The sequence below is a fragment of the Nerophis lumbriciformis genome, linkage group LG15 (assembly GCF_033978685.3).
Source record: "Nerophis lumbriciformis linkage group LG15, RoL_Nlum_v2.1, whole genome shotgun sequence".
In the NCBI taxonomy this organism is placed as follows: domain Eukaryota; kingdom Metazoa; phylum Chordata; class Actinopteri; order Syngnathiformes; family Syngnathidae; genus Nerophis; species Nerophis lumbriciformis.
This window is the reverse complement of record NC_084562.2, coordinates 21,962,270-21,987,500: the sequence shown is the minus strand read 5'-3', so window position 1 is coordinate 21,987,500 and position 25,231 is coordinate 21,962,270. Positions and strand designations below refer to the sequence as shown.

The 25,231-nt window shown below is 39.5% G+C and overlaps 1 protein-coding gene across 1 annotated transcript in view; it reads right to left on the bottom strand.

Moving 5' to 3' along the window:
* gas6 (growth arrest-specific 6) overlaps window positions 1-25,231 on the bottom strand; it is a 48,621-nt gene that overhangs the window by 16,030 nt on the left and 7,360 nt on the right. The window contains exons 3-7 of the mRNA XM_061974713.2: window positions 18,967-18,991; window positions 18,807-18,869; window positions 7,093-7,215; window positions 2,433-2,552; window positions 297-419 (exon numbers count right to left, since the gene is read on the bottom strand). Coding sequence (XP_061830697.2) covers window positions 297-419; window positions 2,433-2,552; window positions 7,093-7,215; window positions 18,807-18,869; window positions 18,967-18,991 — 454 coding nt within the window. The remainder of the gene's footprint in view (window positions 1-296; window positions 420-2,432; window positions 2,553-7,092; window positions 7,216-18,806; window positions 18,870-18,966; window positions 18,992-25,231) is intronic.

The window sequence follows — 25,231 nt, the reverse complement described above, 5'->3', positions numbered from 1 at the left end:
AAAGCCATCGCGCCATACGGGACTTTTTCTATTTTCTATAAGAATTAAAGCCGAATGGACAACAGATGACAAACAGATGACAAACAGAAGACAAATGGCCGTTTATTTACTTAAAAAGTTTTTCTCACAATGTTCTCTCAGTCCTTTGCTGACCCCACAACACAACACAGCTGCATCCACTCCCACTGAGGTTGAAGCTGCTCATCAGTCAGGACTCATCAAACTGTGTGTGTGTGTGTGTGTGTGTGTGTGTGTGTGTGTGCGTGTGCGTGTGCGTGTGTGTGTGTCATGCTTACCGACACAGCTCTTGCTCTCCTCTTGGTAGACGTAGCCGAGATCGCACAGACATTCGTGGCCTCCCTCGTTGTTCTCACAGCGAGCCGAGCCACACACATTCAGGCCTTCACACTCGTCCAGGTCTACAGAGGACAAGTATGCAGCTTTGGTCTCGGAAACAGTCAAGTCCTCGTGTTTTAAGACCAAGGACGGCACAGGATATTAAAATGGGTCAACAAACATGCGAGGAGTGATGGCAAAAATCATTACTTTTGTCAAGGACCACAATTCCAGACGTGTGTAAGACTGCAGCAATTGATTATTTTAGTGATTGAGTAATCTATCGATTAATTTGTTCGATTTATGGAGTAATTGGATAAACATGCGTATACGTATTTTAGGGAAAATATTTGAAATAAACAAAAAATGTTGTACTTGCCATTACTTTCAAATTACCTTCTTTGACCGTCTTTTACCTTCTATGCAAATTTGTTACCATTTATTTACCTTCTATTTAACTTTATTTACTTTCCTTTTAATTTATATTCCTTTTTTTACCTTTTATTTAACTTTGTCAACGCTATGTTTAACTTATTTGACCTTTTATTTACCTTATTTTAACTAATTTACCGTCTATATTCACTATATCACCTTCTGTTTTTTCTTTTATCTTGCTTTATCTTCTTTTACCTTCTATATTCCTTTTTTTTTTACATTTATTTACCTTCTATTTAACTTCTTTTACCTTTTATTTACCTTTTATATACATGTTTTACCTTCTTTTACATTTTATCTGTTTTTAACCCTTTACTTAACAACTTTTATTTACTCTTTATTTTCTATGTTCCTTTCTTTGACCTTGTAATTATATTATTTAATCTTATATTTAACCTATTTACCTTCTAGATTTCCTCTTTTACCTTTTATTTACTTTCTATTGAAGTTATTTTATCTTTTATTTACCTTGTATATTACCTCTTTTACTTTTATGGACCTTCTGTTTACCTTTTATGACTGACTTTTACCTTGTTTTACCTTTTTACCTTTTATATTTTTTACTTTAACCTTCTGTTCAACTTTTTTTTGTTTTATTTACCTTCTTTTACCTTTAAATTCCTTTTTTTTTTAACCTTCGATTTACCTTCTACAAAACTTAAATGTTTTGTGACAGTCATTGGTATTTTAACTTTAACTTAACTTTTACCTTTTACATACATTGTTTTTACCTTCTATTTACATTGGTTTGACCTTCTTTTACATTTTATCGTTGTTTGTTTAACTCTTTACTTACGGTACATGTTTTCCCTTTTTTCCCTTTTATGTACTCCTTTTACTTTCTATGTTCCTTTCTTTGACCTTGTATTAACATCATTGTATCTTGTATTTAACCTATAAACCTTCTATATTCCCTCTTTTACCTTTTATTTACCGTCTATATTCCCTCGTTTACCTTTATTTACTTTCTATTTAACTTATTTTAGCTTTTATTTACCTTGTTTCCCTGCTATGACTGACTTTTACCTTGTTTTATCTTTGTACCTTCTATATTTCTTCTTTCACCTTCTATTAAACTTTTGTTTTATTTACCTTCTTTTACCTTTAAATCATTTATTTTACCTTCGATTACCTTTTATATAACTTTATTTACCTTTCTAGTTAACTTATTTTACCTTTTATTTATTTTCTTTTGATTTACTTCTTAAATTGTTTTTATTTACCTTTTTTATAAAAAAAACTTAAACTTCTATTTACATTTGTTTTACCTTCTTTTGCATTTTATCTATGTTCCTCAACCATATACCGTACTTACATGTTTCACCTTCTTTTACCTTTTATTTACTCCTTTTAGCCTTCTATGTTTCTTTTTTTCACCTTTTATTTACATTCTTTTAAATTTTATTTACCTCATTTAACCTTTTTTCCACTTATTTTAACTTGAATTCACGTCTTTTACCTTCTGTTTAGCTTCTTTTATCATCTTTTACCTTCTATTCAACTTGTTATACCTTGTTTTCTGAAATACAGATTTTGTACAATTTCATTAGTTAACCACAAACGCTTAATCATAGCAACAAAATCTATATCAAAGCTCTTTCCTAATTGAATGAATGGATGAAGCGTTGCCGCCCTACATGTGTGTATGTGTTGCTGCTCACCGTTGCACATGTGGCGTCCAACCAGCATGTAACCTTGGCGACAGGAGCAGTGGTAACTGCCCACCGTGTTGTGGCACTCATGGTCACATCCTCCGTTCCTCTTGCTGCACTCATCAACATCTGTCAAGGCAGGGTGGGGTTGTTGGGAGTGGAGTCCATGCAAAGGCAGGAAAATAATATATTTAATAACAATTTGTTGCCAACTTGAGTTCACAAGATCAATTTCCTCTCCATCCTCTGTTGGAAACTTCAGTCTACTGCAGTATTATTGGTAAAATTATTTGGAACCTTTCAGTTTCTCTTCAGTGGAAAAGACTGAAACCTCTTGACTTTCTCTCCCAGTCAGGTGGCGAGATGAGTCACAGTGGAAAAGTGTGAATTGGGTAGCTGTGTAGCATATTCCTGCTCCACAGCACAGTCTGTACACTTTTCCACTTTGTGCTCTGACAAGTTATCTTGTATTTCCATGTCTAAAAGTGGAAGCTGTATATTCAGGAACCGGAGCATCCTCTCTATCATATCCATTACTTGCTTTCACTGCCAAAGAACACAGTAAAAGTCACCTTTGTTTGAATGTGCAACGTGAGCACTGTTCAACTTACACACATTAATACCATTATGTTGCAATCACTCACAATTCAAACCACTAAAAAAGTGTAAGCACTTTTTTTTTTAGAGCTGTCAAAATGAACGTGTTACCGTAGATTAATGGTGATTACCGGTACTGCATTTTTCGGACTATAAGCCGCACTTAAAATCCTTTCATTTTCTCAAAACTCAACAGTGCGCCTTACAACCCGGTGCGCCTAATGTCCGAAATAATTCTGGTTGTGCTTACCGACATAGAAGCTGTTTATTTGGTACATGGTGAAATGATAAGTGACCAGTAGATGGCTTAACACATAAGAGATACGTGTAGACTGCAATATGATGGCAGTCATACATAAGGGATACGTGTAGACTGCAATATGACTCAAGTAAACAACACTAAAATGATATATGTTCCATAGAAAATATAGAACATTACACACAAAATCTATAAAAATGTTTTAGTGCGACTTTGGTAAGCTATGAAGCCGCACCGCTTGATGGATTGTACTGTGCTTCAACAAACGAGTATTATTATGGTGTGTGTATAAGGTAAGACAAATTATCTGGCGTTTTGTTTCGCAATATTATGCAAAAGCAACTTTTCTTATCTTCTGGTACCTGCTGATCTGTATTTGGGATCTGCATAAGTCCTGAAAATGTGCACGCTTCCGCCTTTGTAGTCCGTGCCTATCTTCTTGTTATGGGACACTCATCCTCCGCTTTTGCAATTTCTAATATAAAGTAGAGTAAAGTTCTTACTTATATCTGTCAGTAAACTTGCCATGAAAGCGCTAAAACATACCGGTGTAGTGAGTTGATATTATTCACCCAAGGAACTTTAGTTATTAGAGAGTTCTGGTCGGACTGTTTTTTACGGGACATATTTCCGGTGTTGTTATTGATGACCAAGAAAAGACGCTGTCAAAGGTGAGCCACGTAAATAAGACCGCCCACAAAACAGCGCATCCTGAAGTGACTGTCAGAAAACGGCTTAAAGATGATCTGTAAAACATCATCGATGCAACATTATGACCAAAGAGTCACCGTTACATGTTATATAGACCACAAGGAAGTGTTTTCCATTTAGAAAAATATTAATACGTAATAATAATGTGACCCCTTTAATGTGCCTTGTAATCCGGTGCGCCTTTTGTATGAAAATAGACCTGAATAGACCCGCTCATCGGTCCGGAAAATACGGTAATTCATTTGACTCAAACTGCCTGAAACGTCTCTGGCAACGCATTTCGAGTGGTTTGTCCAAGTAATGTTAGCATCACAAGTGTGCAAACGGAAAGTTGATCCCTTCGCGGCAGGCTGTGATATGGAAGATGCTAAACAGCACGGTAGAGCTAGGGCTGGGCGATAAAACGATATCAATACACATCGCGATAGACGCCTTTATCAATAAAAAAATGCGTTTGATAAAACGGTCAATATTTTTATATATCTGTTATAATATCTGTTTCTCAGCTGTGCTTCGCACTCAGTTGTAATACACTTTTCCACCACTTGTGGCAGTAATGACAACATCAAACCAACAGAATAAGTCTGGAGCTAAAGTCAGAGGTTTCTTAAGCGCAAAACTTATGACTAAAGAAAGATGTATTTTCATCGGCACTTTAATATATTCATAATTATTAATAATTTAGTAACAACTGATTAATCATAGCACTGCGTAATTGTGTGAACATTTTTGTCCCTTCTTTTGCAGTATATTTGATTAGTATTTATTCCTAGTTTTTGTTTTCTAGGATTATTCAATTAAACTGCAAGTAGGTTAGATTATTGAATACCATTAAAATCAAGAGTAAAATTACTAATTCAGAGTTAATATTTGAGTGGGCCCCTCTGTAGTAGTAAAAAAGTTGTGCCATGAGTTTAAAAAAAAAGGGTAAGAACCCCTGATCTACACCACTAGGAAGTTCAGTTCAGTTCAGTTTCAGTTTCAATTTATTTGGAACATGCATACGATACAATGTAATGCGTCACATATTTCCAGTTGTTTCATTACAGCACACCCGAAAAGGAGTAGGAAGAAGCTGAGCTTATTTAAGCCTACCCCTTTTCATACCATAGCAATTGTATCCTATTTCCTTGTTCTCTGTAAGAGAACAGTGAACAAATAAATAATAAATAAATAATATACCATAGTAAATAAACACATTTTAAATACATAAATAATCTTTGTCTCAATAATAAAAAAAAGGGTTCAAGATGTTCATAATTTTTGTTCTGTGTATTTTGTGAACACTTGTAGATTGAACGGAATCATATTGGTGCTTTGTTTGATTTCTTTGCTTAATCCATTCCATTATTTAATTCCACACACAGATATGCTAAAGAAGGGGTGTCAAACGAATGACCCGAGGGCCGGATCAGGCCTGCTAACAGGTTTTTTCCGGCCCACGGGATGAGTTTGCCAAGTATAAAAATGAACCTGAAATTTTTGAATGAAAGAAACTGCTGTTCTAAATGTGTCCACTGGATGTCGCAATAGCAATTCTTTGTATCTTTGTAGATGATGCTACATATGTACAAAATAAACCACATGTTAGTACCGTACATCAGTACAGGAAAATGAACAAACTACATAAATAACATGCTATAATTTGATTTTGTTATAATTTTTTTTATCTTGATTGAAAATTAACACCAATGAGTTGACTGATAAGCATTATCACATAATTTATTCAGAAAATGTAAATAACGACAAATAAATTATTAATCACAACATATAAGTGTAAAAAAACAACAACATTATGATTTGTACATTTTCAGAATGTGCTTGTTCTACTTTTAAACAAAGAAAACAATCTTATTTTTAAGTTATCGTGCCGTGATTTTACCAGTTTTTTTTCTCCATGTGGCCCCCGATCAGAAAATGAGTTTGACACCCCTGTGCTAAAGGTTTTAAGTGTTGTACGAGCATACAAATGTTTTAAATTAGATTTTCCTCTAAGGTTATATTTCAACATCCGCTTGTCTCTCATGGACACACACCTGTTGTTGTTGACTTTGGACTAGCGACTGCACAAACATCAAGGCCGCGGAACAGAGACACACTACGGGCTTACACACACACATGCAACCACAAAAATATATGCCACACATACACACATCCACCCCCCCAACCCAACGCGCTCGACGCAAATCCCATAGGGGTGATGAATGGATGGTCAGCGCCTGAGAGCTGCGGCCCACCATCATGACCCCGCACTCCCTTCCCTCTGTTGCTAGATATCTCGAGATGTACGTTGTAATATGTATATGTGCTTTGCTATGGAGGTTTTTTCCCACTCCAGACTGGGCCCCCTTAGGAGCTCAGTCTAGATTGTATTTTTTTACTCATCCTTCCCCAGCGTTTCACCTTTTTCCCATCTTTTACGGGGCGCCTTGTGGCGACCCATCAGCGTTCCTGTTCTGTAACCCTGTACACTGTTTGTTTTGTCTCATCTTGAACGGGTTTGTGCTGAAAACAAAGTTTCGTAGTACTTGTGCAATGACAATAAAGACCTATCTATCTATCTATTTCTCCTCTTTAGTTGAGAAAAATGGTCGTACATTCTTGGGTAGCAGGTTATAGTTTTGCTTTGTACATCATTTTAGCTGTTTGCAAATGCACCAAATCGTTGAATTTCAATATTTGTGATTCAATAAACAAATGGTTTGTATGTTCTCTATATCTGACATTATGTATTGTTCCAATTGATTTTTTTTGGAACACCGAAGTGTTTTAAATGTAGATTAAATAATCATATTTCCCAGTGAATAATGCGTAATGATGCCTAATCGTGTCAATGTGGTGGGTATACATATTATGATTGACGGATATAGTTATTATAGTTGACAGTTTATCCACATTCCATAACATGTGCACCACTCCAGTGCTAGTTATTCAGAAATATCCTTCGCTGAAATAGAACCGAAAGATAAGCTCTGAGATGCCAGTTACGCTGGATGTGACATATGATGAGCGGACATGACAGTGGGGGCGATGTCAAACTATGTCGACCGCCAAAACCCGTCAAAAGGTCAAACAATAACTCTCTCACGGCGGTGACAGTACCTTTTTCACATTGGGCCCCGGTCCAGCCCGTGAAACAGTGGCAGTGGAAGGCTCCCTTCTTGTCCTCGCAGCGTACCGTGCCTCTGGAGTTACAGGGGGAGGGGGAACACTGGTCGGGAATGTCTAATTCGGGGACGGGGGTGGAAGGAAGACACAACAAATGTGATGTTATAGTAACTGAGGGTCTCGTGTTGTGCATATCAGAGTATAAATAGATTAATGCTGGCTCAGCTCTCTTCCAAGAGATGTCTCAATTTAGTCCCTCCGAGCAAGCCTTCCCCTCTGGATCAACTTTGTAGCAACTAATAGATCTGAAGTTGAAAAAAAATGATAAACACGACTTATTTATATACCAAACCTGCTCGGTGGCCTTGTGGTTAGAGTGTCTGCCCTGAGATCGGTAGGTCGTGAGTTCAAACCCCAGCCGAGTCATACCAACGACTATAAAAACGGGACCCATTACCTCCCTGCTTGGCACTCAGCATTGGGGGTTAAATCACCAAAGTGATTCCCGAGCGCGGCCACCGCTGCTGCTCACTGCTCCCCTCACCTCCCAGGGGGGGCGGAACAAGGGGATGGGTCGAATGCAGAGAGTAATTTCACCACACCTATTGTGTGTGGGACTATTAGTGGTACTTTAACTTTAATGACTGACACCCTTTTGGGTCCCCGGGGATCTTTAACGTTCACCAAAACTGAGGGGAGCCCTAATTGTTTTGAAAATGAAAAATAACCAAATGGCCCCTGCATGATTTTATTTTTTGGTGCGTGGCCCTGAGTGGAAGAAGTTTGGACCCCCCTGCATTGGTGCAGAATAATGCTGCCAATCATGTAGTTTCTATCCATCCATCCATTTACTACCGCTTGTCCCTTTTAGGGTGGCAGGGGGTGCTGGAGCCTATCTCAGCTGCATTCCGGCGGAAGGCGGGGTGCACCCTGGACAAGTCCCCACCACATCTGTTCTGACTAGTGTTGTCCCGATACTTTTCTAAATAAAGGGGACCACAAAAAATGTCATTATTGGCTGTACCTTAACAAAAAAAATCTTAGGGTACATTAAACATATGTTTCTTATTGTAAGTTTGTCCTTAAATAAAATAGTGAACATACTTGACAACTTGTCTTTTAGTAGTAAGTAAACAAACAAAGGCTCTTAATTTAGCTGCTGACATATGCAGTAACATATTGTGTCATTTATCATTCTATTATTTTGTCAACATTATTAAGGAAAAGTTGGAGAACATGAATGGTTAATCTACTTCTTCATTTACAGTTAATATCTGCTTATTTTCTGTGTCAACATGTTCTATGTTAAAATGTAATAATCGCTTATTCTTCTGTTGTTTGATACTTTACATTAGTTTTGGATGATACCACAAACTTGGGTATCAATCCGATACCAAGTAGTTACAGGATCACACATTGGTCATATTCAAAGTCCTCATGTGTCTAGGGACATATTTCCTGAGTTCATAAACATAATATAAATTTTTTTTAAAACAAAAGAATATTTTATGATGCTAAAAAATATCGATGTAATCATAGTAGTATCAACTAGATACGCTATTGTACTTGGTATCATTACAGTGGATGTTAGGCGTAGATCCACCAATGACGTTTGTTTATATTGTAGCGTCCTGGAAGAGTTGGTGCTGCAGGGAATTCTGGGAATTTGTTCTGTAGTGTTTATGTTGTGTTGCGGTGCAAATATTCTCCCAAAATGTGTTTGTCATTGTTGTTTAGTGTGGTTCCACTATATGGCACATGTTTATGACAGTGTTGGAGTTGTTCATACGGCCACCCTTAGTGTGACATGTATGGCTTTTGACTAAGTATGCCTTAATTCATAAGTTAAGGTGGTCGCGTTAATGGTTAATGATTGGACATTATGAAATCTTGTGTTGACTTTGTCAGATATTTAAAAGTTTCGACTCATCCATTATCATGACTCCGATGTAAGGGTGTAACGGTACACAAAAATTTCAGTTCGGTACGTACCTCGGTGTAGAGGTCACGGTTCGGTTCATTTTCGGTACAGTAAGAAAACAACAAAATATACATTTTTTGGTTATTTATTTACCAAATTTTCAAAATCTTCCACCAAAAATATTTTTCTTAGTGGAATATTTGATGTGAAGTAATGGGAACCTTGGATAGGTCAATAATTCATAATAACATTGATTTTGATTCAATATCATGTTTTGAGCAATGACAGTTTGAAAGAAAAAAAAAAACAGCTTTGTTTTATTAGTCAACATTGCAACTTTTTGTAAATTACATTTAACCTTTAAACTTTTTTATTTCACTTTTGTTATGTTTTTGTTTATTTTAATAGTATTTTTAGAATGTGCCGTGGGCCTTTAAAACATTAGCTGTGGGCCGCAAATGGCCTCCGGAGCACACTTTTGACACCCCTGCTATAGATAATACAAAATTAAATCTGATAAATCTATGAATAAAAAGCAGAGCATGGCGATGCATGCGCGTTTATCATAACTCTCTCTCTCTCTCTCTCTGCCCCTCCCTCACCAATGCTGCTGTGTGCACAATTTGTTTTGTTTTTAACCCCTTCTTAACCCTGAACGTACATTGAAAATACACGCAACCCTAACTCAAAATGCCGGACATTTGAGGCATTTAAGAAACTCCGCCCTGACAGCCCCACAAAAGAGGACATGTCCGGTGAAAAGAGGACGTATGGTCAGTATGCTCAGTGGCCTAGTGGTTAGAGTGTCCGCCCTGAGATCGGTAGGTCGTGAGTTCATACCAAAGACCATTACCTCCCTGCTTGGCACTCAGCATCAACGGTTGGAATTGGGGGTTAAATCACCAAAATGATTCCCGGGCGCAGCCACCGCTGCTGCTCACTGCTCCCCTCACTTCCCAGGAGGTGATCAAGGGTGATGGGTCAAATGCAGAGGATCATTTCGCCACACCTAGTGTGTGTGTGACAATCATTGCCACTTTAACTTTAACTTTCTATCGTAGCTGCTAGCATGCCATGTGTTGTGCCTCGGTGTGCATTGTTTACACAACGTGCGTTACGCTACTTAATATGTCCGTGTGGAAACTCGTTCGGTACACCTCCGAACCGAACCCCCATACCGAAACGGTTCAATACAAATACACGTACTGTTACACCCCTACTCCGATGTGCTGCGTTATTAGGTGGAACATGTAGAGCTACCATGCGCCCTACAGGGTTCAAAATAAAGCATGTAGAGCTACCACGCGCCATACAGGGTTTGAAATAATCGTACTTTAATTGTCTCCATTGAGACAAGGATTAGTGAAATTGTAGTAGTTAAAACAATGCTGACTTCCGATAGGCATTAGCCACTAGCTAGCTAGCCATGTCTCAAAGCACCTCTTCCTGAGGGCGTTCTGCATGACAAGACAGGTGTGGGACCGGTACTTTTTTAGAGGCGGTATAGTACCGAATATGATTCATTAGTATCGCGGTACCATACTAATACTGGTATACCGTACAACCCTAGTTCTGATGTAGATGAGGGGTGTCCAAACTACATACAGCCCGCCAGCGTCGTCAACGCAGGGAATCATTGTAGTTTATCGGCAATAATTTGTGGGACAATGTATGGTCCTGCAAAATGTGTTACCGGTCTACTCAGATCAAAAACAAAGAGAAATGTTCCACTGCATGTTTTTCTTTTGGGTCTCAAAAATGTTCTGTTTGCTGAGAGCCTGTGCATGTCTCTGCATGCCAGCCAGAGTTGTGGAGTGTGCGGAGCCTGGAGGAAGACACAGCTGTTGTTACACAAGTGTACAAATCCCACACGGTGCATAAACAGCCCAGTTTTTGGACACCAAATTTGAAAAGGTCACGTAGGGCTGGGCGATATATCGATATACTCGATATATCGCAGGTTTGTCTCTGTGCGATATAGAAAATTACTATATCGTGATATTGGAGTATACGTTCTCACGCAGTTGCTTTTAGCTGCGGGCATTACACTACAGGCTCTTCTCACTCTTTGTTGTCTCTCCTTCTCACAGAGACATAAAACGAGCGCACATTCTTACATACGTCACATACTGTCACGTTGCACATGACACGCTCTCGCCGAGCAGAGAGGTAGCGACACCAGGGCCGGCCCGTGGCATAGGCCGTATAGGCAAATGCTAAGGGCGCCGTCCATCAGGGGGCGCCACGCCAGTGCCACAAATGTTGGAGAAAAAAATAATAATAATAAAAAGTTGTTACTATTATTTCTAAATACAAAAAATAATCCCACGTTAATTAAAATGCAAAGTAAAGCCTATTTAATAGAAATATTATTTGTTACAACATTACGCCCCCCCTCCACCCCCCGCACGGTGCGCCCCCTCCCTTCCCGTATCATGACTCTTTTTGGACGTCACCACATCAAAAAATCAACACAAGATGTCAAAACGGCCAAAACTGTCAGGTGCCCAGGGAAGAAAAAAGAGAAAAGAAGAGGAGAAACGAGAAAAGACAGAGGTAGCAGGTAGGTAACGTTAGCCTACATGAAATTATTTGTCTGTTACAGAATGTGATAGTACCTGCTTTTTAGCATTAAGCTAATGTTACATGATTCGGCAATTGCTAATCAATAAATAGCGAGTTCTGTTTTAACGTTGGGTTAATATTGTGGAGGGGGCTAAATTGTTATGGAAAATAATAATGTAACGTTAGGTAATTACAGTACTCCCACCTTACATTCCTCAGGGACATTTGTATTAGATCTTTTAAGCAGGTGTTTTTTGTTTACATTGTTATTGCCTTCTGGTTAGCTAATGTTTGCCCTGCAGGTAATAGTCACTTTTCCACCCCTTTATATATTAGGTATAGTTGTAAGTAAAAAAAAAAGGTCAAAGACAAAGCTATTCGGGTTCTTGTGAGTATATACACTTCACTGCCGATGTGGGGGGGGGGGGGGGGGGGGGGGGCGCCACCTAAAATCTTGCATAGGGCGCCAGATTGGTTAGGGCCGGGCCTGAGCGACACGGTAGTAATACGAGAGAAAGAAGGTGCGAATCTGGTAACAAATGAAGGAAAAATGCAGGGGGGTCCATCGTCTGGCGGTGGTTTGGCTTCAAGCGGGAAGATGTCGAACAGACAACCGTAATATGTCTTGTATGCGGCAAAGTGTTGCTACAAAAAGTAGCAGCACTGCTAATTTGTAGCATCATTTGAAAAGTCACCCGCTAGAGCAGTGGTTCTCAACCTTTTTTCAGTGATGTACCCCCTGTGAACATTTTTTTAATTCAAGTACCCCCTAATCGGAGCAAAGCATTTTTGGTTGAAAAAAAGAGATAAAGAAGTAAAATACAGCACTATGTCATCAGTTTCTGATTTATTAAATTGTATACAAGTGCAAAATATTGCTCATTTGTAGTGGTCTTTCTTGAACTATTTGGAAAAAAAAAAAAAAAAACTTGTTGAAAAATAAACAAGTTATTCAATTATAAATAAAGATTTCTACACATAGAAGTAATCATCAACTTAAAGTGCCCTCTTTGGGGATTGTAATAGAGATCCATCTGGATTCATGAACTTAATTCTAAACATTTCTTCACAAAAAAATAAATCTTTAACATCAATATTTATGGAACATGTCCACAAAAAATCTAGCTGTCAACACTGAATATTGCATTGTTGCATTTCTTTTTGACAGACATTTTAGTGAGGGTCAAACCATCATGGCATGGGGGAAACTCTGGGTTTATGGTAATGAATGGAATAGCCTACTTGATTTGATGTTCAGTTTATAAACTTACATTCATATTTTGTTGAAGTATTATTCAATAAATATATTTATAAAGGATTTTTGAATTGTTGCTATTTTTAGAATATTTAAAAAATCTCACGTACCCCTTGGCATACCTTCAAGTACCCCCAGGGGTACGCGTACCCCCATTTGAGAACCACTGCGCTAGAGAATGAGGAGTTCTTGAAACTCTGCATGTCAACATCTCCGGGCGGTGCCACACCCACAAAATGCCGAAGCAACCATTTCCAGATCAACACCGTATGAAAAAAAAAGTCAACAACAGAAGGAGATAACGTCCGCAGGAACCTACCACATAGCGAAGGACATACACTATTTGATTTCCTGATTAGCAGCTCATTTTTATTTGACAGTTATTGAAATATCTTGTGTGACATCATGCACAAAAGTGCACTTTATTTGTTTTATAATATTGTAGTGGTGTTCTGTACAAAAAGTGCACTTTCATTTAGTGTTGTTTTGATATGTCATCTTAGTGACATCATGCACAAAAGTGCACTAATAGCTTGTTTTAAAATGTCTCTGACAATCTTGCACTTTCTGTTTTGGAAATGACATGAATGTTTGTGCCACTGCTTAATAACTGTTTAATAAATACAGTTTTGGTCAATTGACTTAGTTGTGATTTCCCTCTCTGCATGAAAGTTTAAAATGAGCATATATTAATGCAGTATGAAGAAGAATGTTTTAATGTAGACTAGAGATGCGGGGTTTGCGGACACAACCGCGGAGTCCGCGGATTATCCGCGGATCGGGCGGTTGAAATAAAAAAAAATGATATTTTATCCGCGGGTCGGGTCAGGCGGTTGAAATAAAAAAAAATTAGATTTTAAATAGATTCAGGCGGGTGGCAGTTAAACCAATTCGGAAATATATATACATAGTTAAATGTTGTTACCCACATACGAAAAACGAGCAGGCACCTGCTGCATATGCCACAACAGAAGAAGAAAAAAAAAAAGAGATGGACACTTTTACGGAGCGGAGAAGGGACGCCTCGCCGGGGTCCGGGACCGAGGCCCCTTCCCCCGAGAGGGCCCCACCGGGAGCCGTAGCTGAGGCGATCCGCGAGAAGGGCCCGACGCACGTCCAGGGTCACCACCGCGCCCACCGCACCGACACCCCGCCTCGTCCGCCTTCGCCGCGGCCGGCGTCACGCGCAGCAGGTAAGCAGCTTACCTGCCCGCCACCCCCGTGGCCGGGGGCTCGTAACAGGGGTGACTCCGCGCGCTCCGCCCGCGCAGCTTACCTGCCCGCCACCCCTGTTGCCGGGGGCGCGTAACAGGGGTCACTCCGCGCGCAGTGCGCTCACGAAAGGGGTGGGGCTCACCCTGGTTGATATAGACAGCAGGACGGTGGACATGAAAGTTGGAACCCGCTAAGGAGTGTGTAACAACCCACCTGCCGAATCAACTAGCCCTGAAAATGGATGGCGCTGGAGCGCCGGGCCTATACCCGGCCGTCGCCGGCAGCGAGACGCGCTTGGAGGTGCGCTCAGCGCGGCTCCCATATGATTGCGCACTGGTGTGCGTCTGGGCCGTGACAGCGTGGCACACGAATGTGTGTGCTGCATTGGATCAGTCTCCTTTCTTTAACAGGCAAAAGCTTTATAACCTCACTAATGCCTTGCATCGTCTATATTAGATATATAACAACGGGCGGGTGCGGGCGGGTGCGGTTCTGATTAAATGTTAGATCGGGTAGATGGCGGATGGTTGACGACTTTCTGATGCGGTTGCGGATGAAATAATTGCCTATCCGCGCATCTCTAATGTAGACACATAGAATCATCATACTGCTGTGATTATATGCATCAAGTGTTTATTCAAGGCTAAGACAAAATATCGAGATTAGAGATGTCCGATATTATCGGCCGATAAATGCTTTAAAATGTAATATCGGAAATTATTGGTATAATTTTTTTTATTATCGGTATCGTTTTTATTCTATTTTATTTTTAATTTTTTTTTATTAAATCAACATAAAAAACACAAGATACACTTACAATTAGTGCACCAACCCAAAAAACCTATTTTCCCCTCCCACTCATTCACACATAAGGGTTGTTTCTTTCTGTTATTAATATTCTGGTTCCTACATTATATATCAATATATATCAATACAGTCTGCAAGGGATACAGTCCGTAAGCACACATGATTGTGCGTGCTGCTGGTCCACTAATAGTACTAACCTTTAACAGTTAATTTTACTCATTTTCATTAATTACTAGTTTCTATGTAACTGTTTTTATATTGTTTTACTTTCTTTTTTATTCAAGAAATTGTTTTTAATTTATTTATCTTATTTTATTTTATAAATTAAAAAAAAAAAAAAAGACTTTATCTTCACCATACCTGGTTGTCCAAATCAGGCATAATAATGTGTTAATTCCACGACTGTATATATCGGTTGATATCGGTATCGGTAATTAAGAGTTGGACAATATCGGAATATCGGATATCGGCAAAAAAGCCATTATCGGACATCCCTAATCGAGATATATATGGTGTATCGTGACATGGCCTAAAAATATCGAGATATTAATAAAAGGCCATAACGCCCAGCCCTAGATCACGATTGCCCGTCATGCAGAAGTCTAACTACAACATGTGTGCAGGTACTCCAGCTCAAGTTGTTCCTTGCCATGTGTGCAAGATTGTGATCAGATACGATGCTGCTGAGCCTCGCACAATTAAAGGGAAGACAAAGTAGATCAAGAAGGTGGGAGAGGCAGCTGATGGAAAATAAAAGCCTTATATACAACAAGCTGAGTCACAGCCCCTCTACACTGATGCAGCAAAAAATCCCGTACTCCACTCACGTCAGACTTTATTCACCTCGTTCCTCCGCCCGTCCCGACGAGGGACCCGGACAGTGCGTGCGTGTGACGCAAGAAGGGGGCGTGTCGTCGACGTGCAGCGTCTCTGCACTGCATCAAAGTGCTGCAATGTTACTCATCCGCAGCACGGATATCTCAGACGGACCCAGGAAGCGACTTGAGAGTGGATTTGGGTTGTGACTTTCTACTGCAGTCTTCACTTCTGCACTGCAGCCCCAGTCCTGCGCACGCTCTAACTCGGGGGCGTGCAAACTTTTTCCAGCGAGGGTCGCATTAATATAAAATTAAGGATGTTGGGGGGGGCCACTTGGATACATTTTGTACATTATGGATACTAAAACCAATGCAATATACTGTAGGTCGATCAATATATGCTAAACTACACTATATTTCCAAAAGTGTTTGGCCACCTGCCTTGACTGACATATGAACTTGAAGTGCCATCCCATTCCTAGCCCATAGGGTTCAATATGATCCACCTTTTGCAACTATAACAGCTTCAACTCTTCTGGGAAGGCTGTCCACAAGGTTGCGGAGTGTGTTTATAGGAATTTTCCACCATTCTTCTCAAAAGCGCATTGGTGAGGTCACACACTGATGTTGGTTGAGAAGGCCTGGCTCTCAGTTGCCGTTCTAATTCATCCCAAATGTGTTCCATCGGGTTCAGGTCAGGACTCTGTGCAGGCCAGTCAAGTTCATCCACTCCAGACTCTGTCATCCAAGTCTTTATGGACCTTGCTTTGTGCACTGGTGCACAGTCATGTTGGAAGAAGAAGGGGCCTGCTCCAAACTGTTCCCACAAGGTTGGTAGCATGGAATTGTCCAAAATGAGCATTCAAAAGTTCCTTTCACTGGAACTAAAGGGCCAAGCCCAACTCCTGAAAACCAACCGCACACCATAATTCCTCCTCCACCAAATTTCACACTTAGCACAAAGCAGTCCAAAATGTACCATTCTCCTGGCAACCTCCAAACCCAGACTCGTCCATCAGATTGCCAGATGGAAAAGCGGGATTAATCACTCCAGAGAACACGTCTCTACTGCTCTGGAGTCCAGTGGCGACGTGCTTTACCCCACTGCATCCCACACTTTGCATTGGACTTGGTGATGAATGGCTTAGATGCAGCTGCTCGGCCATGGAAACCCATTCCATGAAGCTCTCTGCGTACTGTACGTGGGCTAATTGGATTGTCACATGACGTTTGGAGCTCTGTAGCAACTGACTGTGCAGAAAGTCTTTGCACTATGCGCTTCAGCAACCGCTGACCCCTCTCTGTCAGTTTACGTGGCCTACCACTTGGTGGCTGAGTTGCTGTTGTTCCTAAACTCTTCCATTTTCTTATAATAAAGCTGACAGTTGACTTTGGAATATTTAGGAGCGAGGAAATTTCACGACTGGATTTGTTGCACAGGTGGCATCCTATGACAGTTCCACACTGGAAATCACTAAGCTCCATTCTTTCACAAATGTTTATTGAAACAGTCTCCATGCCTAAGTGCTTGATTGTATACACCTGTGGCCGGGCCAAGCGATTAGGACACCTGATTCTCATCATTTAGATGGGTGGCCAAATACCTTTGGCAATATAGTGCAGTGTTTTTCAACCTTTTTTGAGCCAAGGCACATTTTCTGCGTTGAAAAAATGCGGAGGCACACCACCAGCAGAAATCACTAAAAAACGAAACTCAGTTGACAGTAAAAAGTCATCGCAATTGTTGGATATGACTTTAAACCATAACCAAGCATGCATCACTATAGCTCTTGTCTCAAAGTAGGTGCACTGTCACCACCTGTCACATCATGCCGTGACTACCGGTAATTTTGAGTTTTTTGGTGTTTTCCTGTGTGTAGTGTTTTAGGTCTTGTGCTCCTATTTTGGTGGCTTTTCCTGGTTTTTTCGGTATTTTCCTGGAGCAGTTTCATGTCTTCCTTTGAGCGATATTTCCCGCATCTACTTTGTTTTAGCAATCAAGAATAGTTCAGTTGTTTTTATCCTTCTTTGTGGGGACATTGTTGATTGTCATGTCATGTTGGGATGTGCATTGTGGACGCCGTCTTTGCTCCGCAGTAAGTCTTTGCTGTCGTCCAGCATTCTGTTTTTGTTTACTTTGTAGCCAGTTCAGTTTTAGTTTAGTTCTGCATAGCCTTCCCTAAGCTTCAATGCCTTGTCTTAGGGGCACTAACCTTTTTTTAATTTTTGGTTTAAGCATTAGATACCTTTTTACCTGCACACTGCCTCCCGCTGTTTCCCACATCTACAAAGCAATTCGCTACCAGCTGCCACCTACTGATATGGAAGAGTATTACACGGTTACTCTGCCGAGCTCTAGACAGCACCGACACTCAACAACAACACATCATTTGCAGACTATAATTACCGGTTTGCAAAAAATACTTTTTTAACCCAAATAGGTGAATTTAGATCATCTCCCAGGGCACACCAGACTGTATGAGATACAGTGGTATTTCAGTGGTTGAAAAACACTGATATAGTGTATCTAAACACATATCTTAGCTTTTTAGCCAATTTTACAGCTCTACACCTTGGAATCATATGACTTGGTATTTGACACATGCTAACTGTTAGGATGCTAACATTAACATACTAATATATTAACATTAGCATGCAATTTTTATTATGCCAATTTTGTAGTCGAACACCTCAGAGTCATACGACTTGGTACTTTATACATGCTAACATTAACGTGCTAACTTTTTTAACTAACTTCACATGCGTACGCTTTATGGTCGTTTGACTTGGTACATGACACAGTCTAACTGTTAGCATGCTAAGGTTAGCATTTAAGTTCGGCTTGCACATTTTGGCATTTAAACGCAATTTCTCCCAAAATTGTATAGTCTAGTTTTTTTTGTGTAAAATGATTTGGTCTTTAGATTGTGTCGTGGGCCAATAAAAAACAAGCTGCGGGCCGGAATGAGGCCCCGGGTGGCACTAAATGAAACGAGGCTCCACACTCAGGATGCGCTGACACTATTCAAAGTGGAGAAGCACTGTGGGGAAGAAGTAGGTCACGATAATAATACACAGCAATCAGGACTTTGTGTTAGGACGTAGACAAGAAGAGGTCAGAACCTACTGTGGACACATGTGATCAGATCCTGTTTTGTCTTTTCTGAATCTCCGTACTTCTTCATACAGTCTAAAGAGCAGAAAAAAAGCAAGTTAGGACGATAAACAAGACGTTGTGAATAAGAAAAGCTGGACAATGTTGGTAGGGATGGCAGAAGGTGACTTACCCATATATTTGGGAAAGAAGTAGTCCTAAATGAGGGGAACATGGAGAAAAAGAGTTAGTTAGGATAATTAATTGCATTAATATAAAATATGACCGATGCTTTGTTTTCCATTTATACTAAGGCTACGTTCACACTGCAGGGTATGATGACTACGGTAATTACATTTTACATTATATACATAAACATAAAATATACATATACATAAACATAAAATATATATATACAAATACATAAATGTATATATACATATACATATATACATTTATATAAAAATACATATATATACACACACACACAAAACCCACGTTGACACGTTGTGTAATTCGTAAATAAAACCAGAATACAATGACTTGCAAATCCTTTTCAACTTATATTCAATTGAATAGACTGCAAAGACAAGATATTTAATGTTCGAACTCGGAAACTTAATTTTTTCTGTGCCAAAATCATTAACTTAGAATTTAATGGCAGCAACACATTGCAAAAAAGTTGTCACAGGGGCATTTTTACCACTGTGTTACATGGCCTTTCCTTTTAACAACACTCAGTAAACGTTTGGGAACTGAGGAGACCAATTTTTGAAGCTTTTTCAGGTGGAATTCTTTCCCATTCTTGCTTGATGTACAGCTTAAGTTGTTCAACAGTCCGGGGGTCTCCGTTGTGGTATTTTAGGCTTCATAATGCGCCACACATTTTCAATGGGAGACAGATCTGGACTACAGGCAGGCCAGTCTAGTACCCGCACTCTTTTATTATGAAGCTACACTGTTGTAATACGTGGCTTTGGCATTGTCTTGCTGAAATAAGCAGGGGCGTCCATGATAACGTTGCTTGGATGGCAACATATGTTGCTCCAAAACCTGTATGTACCTTTCAGCATTAATGGTGCCTTCACAGATGTGTAAGTTACCCATGCCTTGGGCACAAATACACCCCCATACCATCACAGATGCTGGCTTTTCAACTTTACGCCTATAACAATCCAGATTGTTCTTTTCCTCTTTGGTCCGGAGGACACGACATCCACAGTTTCTAAAAACAATTTGAAATGTGGACTCGTCAGACCACAGAACACTTTTCCACTTTGCATCAGTCCATCTTAGATGAGCTCGGGCCCAGCGAAGCCGTTGGCGTTTCTGGGTGTTGTTGATAAATTTTAATTTTCCTGAGGGAACTTTTTAATGTTCCTGATGGAACTCTCCAGAAGGAATCAATAAAGTACTATCTATCTATAAATGGCTTTTGCTTTGCATAGTAGAGTTTTAACTTGCACTTACAGATGTAGCGACGCACTGTAGTTACTGACAGTGGTTTTCTGAAGTGTTCCTGAGCCCATGTGGTGATATCCTTTACACACTGATGTCGCTTTTTGATGCAGTACCGCCTGAGGGATTGAAGGTCCGTAATATCATCGCTTTCGTGCAGTGATTTCTCCAGATTCTCTGAACCTTTTGATGATATTACGGACCGTAGATGGTGAAATCTCTAAATTCCTTTCAATAGCTGGTTGAGAAATGTTGTTCTTAAACTGTTGGACAATTTGCTCACACATTTGTTCACAAAGTGGTGACCCTCGCCCCATCCTTTTTTGCCACCTGTGCCAGCTTTTTTGAAACTTGTTGCAGGCTTCAAATTCCAAATGAGCTAATATTTGCAAAAAATAACAAATGTTTTCCAGTTTGAACGTTAAGTATATTGTCTTTGCAGTCTATTCAATTGAATATAAGTTGAAAAGGATTTGCAAATTATTGTATTCTGTTTTTATTTACCATTTACACAACGTGCCAACTTCACTGGTTTTGGGTTGTGTATATACTGTAGATGACAATATAACTTTATGATAACTGCTTGCTCCCCCCTAAAAGGATGACACCCTTCGCCAGAGGCTTCCTGGGAATTCTCCGCATTCTCGTTAAGGGGCAAGCATTCTCAGTCCTGCCTCTGGCTGCTGCTGTACCCTCTCCCAAAAGGGTCCTCGTGCACAGAGGCACGGTGCAGACCCAGGAGAGTTCCAGCTGCAGTGTCAAGTCATTGGACTTAATTTGGACTGAACGCACACATTTGTGTCAAAGTATTACTTTCCATCCCTCAAACACCTAATTAGAGGGAGGAAAACTGCTTTGCTGAGGACAATTGGATGCAACAAGGCCACTTTCTCTCCCTTTCTGCAGAGTCAGAGCTGCAGCCGGCCAGAATGCAGAGTCAGAGGTGCGCACGTTCAAAATTATTAATACAGCTGGGAGTGACGGTGCATTCTTCAGTGGCACGACATCGTAGGAAAACTGCAGGCACAAACTAAACGGATACTACAGCAGGAAGCGTGTGCATGTCTTATGCAGCAAATTTGACTTTTTCCTAAGCCCACTCATCTTCCCAGCTGAGCATCACACACAACCTCTGCCAAGTTCACGCAGGAAAGAGTCGGGGCGATCGATGGATAGTGTAACATCCCACAGCACAGTGGACACTGAAGGCATCATTCGACCTAATGACCCTCACATTAAACCCAACATCTAATAGAGATGTAACGATTTCATACTACAGTTATCATATTGTTCAATTTTCTCAAAAAAGTACATAAACACACAATCTGGTAACTCTTTCTTGGCAGAATAAAAAATATTGGCAGATAATATATTTATCGTCTTCCATTTTAATTTGTTTAATGTTTTATATTTTAATTTTTATCCTGTAAAGCGTCTTTGAGTACACTGAAAAGCGCTATACCTAATTAAATGTATTATTATTATTATTATTATTATTATTATTATTAATTTGTAAAAGTTTTAGAGTGGGATACGTTGTTTATTAATAGTGTCAGATGTTAGCATTTAAGCTAGCCAGCTAGAGCTAGCCGGTCCGTGAGTTTATCAAAGAGCGGTTTAGGTCGATCAAAGTTTTGCAATAATTTTAATTCAAAACAATAATACTAACCGTCGGGAGTTTTTGCTCAGACAGAAATGTGTTCAGATTGGGGAATGACTCGTGTTAAAGTTAGAATTGAAGCTAGCTAGCGAGCTAACGCTCGTCGGTTCAAGAGTTGATCAAAGTTTGGTTGAGGTCTACAATAATCAGAGGTGGGTAGAGTAGCCAGAAATTGTACTCAAGTAAGAGTACTGTTACTTTAGAGATTTATTACTCAAGTAAAAGTAATGAGTAGTCACCCAAATATTTACTTGAGTAAAAGTAAAAAGTATGTTGTGAAAAAACTACTCAAGTACTGAGTAACTGATGAGTAACATACACACACATATCATATATATATATATATATATATATATATATATACATATATACACATACATTGATATATACAGTATATCATTTATATTTATTTATTTTGCCGTTTTTGTTTACATGTTAAAGGTGTTTTACTGAATATACATGCATGTTTAACACATATAGATTCCTTTCTTTCATGTTGACAAGAATATAAGTTGGTGTATTACCTGATTCTGATGACTTGCATTGATTGTAATCCTGACAGCAGTGCTTAACGTCCACGTTTTCAAATGCAGGAGAAAAAAAGTTCCTCCTTTCTGTCTAATACCACATGAAAGTGGTTGGTTTTTGGTATCTTATTTGTCCAGCTTCCATATTCGTTTTCACACACTTTACAAGAAATACATTGGCGGCAAATTCCGTAGCTTGCTAGCTTGTTTGCGCTGGCTTTCGGAGACTCTTATTTTGAAAGCGCAGGCGCGATGGAGCGGCACTTTTATTGTGAAGACAGGAACTGTGCAGTCAGTCTTTAGGCTTGTGACGGGATGTACGTTTGAAATAAAAAAGTGTCTTTTTTCCTTCACACTTTTGATTGATTGATTGAAACTTGTATTAGTAGATTGCACAGTGAAGTACATATTCTGTACAATTGACCACTAAATGGTAACACCCCAATAAGTTTTTCAACTTGTTTAAGTCAGGTCATGTGACCGCCTGGCTCTGTTTGATTGGTCCAACGTCACCAGTGACTGCATCTGATTGGTGGAACGGAGTCAAACGTCACCAGTAACGCAGGCACTATGAAGGTCTGTCTGACAGACCAAAACAAACAAAGCGTGCATTAACAGATCGATAAAAATTAGTAGCGAGTAGCGAGCTGAATGTAGATAAAAGTAGCGGAGTAAAAGTAGCGTTTCTTCTCTATAAATATACTCAAGTAAAAGTAAAAGTAAGTTGCATTAAAACTACTCTTAGAAGTACAATTTATCCCAAAAGTTACTCAAGTAGATGTAACGGAGTAAATGTAGCGCGTTACTACCCACCTCTGACAATAATGTGAGCGTTTTACAATAATGTGTTTAGATTGAGGTATGACTTTGTACGTTAATCACTTTTGTATTCATGTTAGCATTTAAACTAGCGGGGGAAAGCCAGTGTGAGTTTATCAAAGTATGGTTGAGGTCTATCACGGTTTTACAATCATTTTGATTCAAAACCGTAATACCAACATTTGGGAGTTATTGCTCAGACAGAAATGTGATCAGATTGGGGTATGACTTTGTATGTTAATGTCTCTTGTATTCTTGTTAGAATTTAAGGTAGCTAGCGAGCTAACGCTAGTTAGTTCAGGATTGTATCAAAATTTGGTTGAGGTTTATCACGGTTTTACAGCAATGTGTTTAGAGCAGGGGTGCCAAACTCAAATACAGAGTGGGCCAAAATTTAAAACTGAACAAAGCCGCGGGCCAAGGTTGAACAAATTAACCTTTTAATAGGGACCCAAACAAGTTTTGCATTGAATATTGAACAAGCAAAGCTTATATAACTTTATAGTGACATGCCAAATCGAGTTTAAAATAATAATAATAATAATAATAAAATATCAATGTCATATCAAATACAATTTAAATAAAAATTGAATGCCTCTTTTCTATTTGCAGCCTTCTGAGGTAAATATCAACATTAACTTTTTCCACAGGCTAATAAATTTGAAAATAAAATAACAATGAATAAACCAACCATTCAGGACTTTAAACTGCTCAGTTTGCAACACACTGATCTAATCTAATGTGCCCAAGCCAGATACTTGGCATCTTTTCTTGGATGCTAGTTCATTAATGTCGGGGCTCAGGCTTTGAGCTGAGGCAACCTTCATTATCGAACGAAGGTGTTCATCAGTCATTATATCTCGTAGTCCGCCCGGACCACAGTCTTTAACGTCCTCTACGAGCTGTCGTCACGTCCGCTTTTCATCCATTCTAACAACCTGCCGGCCCAGTCCCAAGATTTGTGCGGCTTCTGTACGCACACACACGTGAATGCCATGCATACGTGATCAACAGCGATACAGATTACACTGAGGGTGGCCGTATAAACAACTTTAACGCTGTTACAAATATGCGCCACACTGTGAATCCACACCAAACAAGAATGACAAACATTTTTCGGGAGAACATCCGCACCGTAACACAACATAAACACAACAGAACAAATACCCAGAACCCTTTGCAGCACCAACTCTTCCGGGACGCTACAAAAACCACCAAACCCCTCCCCGTAATACCAACATTTGGGAGTTATTGCTCAGACAGAAATGTGTTCAGATTGGGGTATGACTTTGTATGTTAATGTCTCTTGTATTATTGTTAGAATTTAAAGTAGCTAGCGACCAAACGTTAGTCAGTTCAGGATTTTATCAAAATTTGGTTGAGGTTTATCATGGTTTTACAGCAATGTGTTTAGAGTGAGGTATGACTTTGTATGTCAATCACTTTTGTATTCATGTTAGCATTTAAACTAACTGGCGCGAGTATGGTTGAGGTCTATCACGGTTTTACAATCATTTTGATTCAAAACCGTAATACTAACATTTGGGAGTTTTTGCTCAGACAGCAATGTGTTTAGATTGAGGTTTGACTTTGTATGTTAATCGCTCTTGTATTCATGTTAACATTTAAGCTAGCCAGTGATTAGTGCGCTAGCTGGCTTCTCCAGTAAATGAGCAGTATTACCGGTTGTACGATAATTCCAATTTTAAAAAACGTTAACAGTCATTATTGGAATTCCTCGCTGGATTTGTAACACCTAAAAAAGTTGCCATACTCCGTTGAATGTCATATTTCATCACTGCTTTAGGGGTTTGTTTTCTTTCATTCAGTCCCGCATAAAAATGAATGAAAATACCTGAACCTGCGCGTGAAAGCAGCTTGCACACTAATCTGCTGCTATGAGCGCATTGCAGTGTGATGGATTTTGTTTTGTTGTAAATAGAATATGTGCAGATTATCGACACATGGCAGCGCCCAATGAAACACGTTTCTCG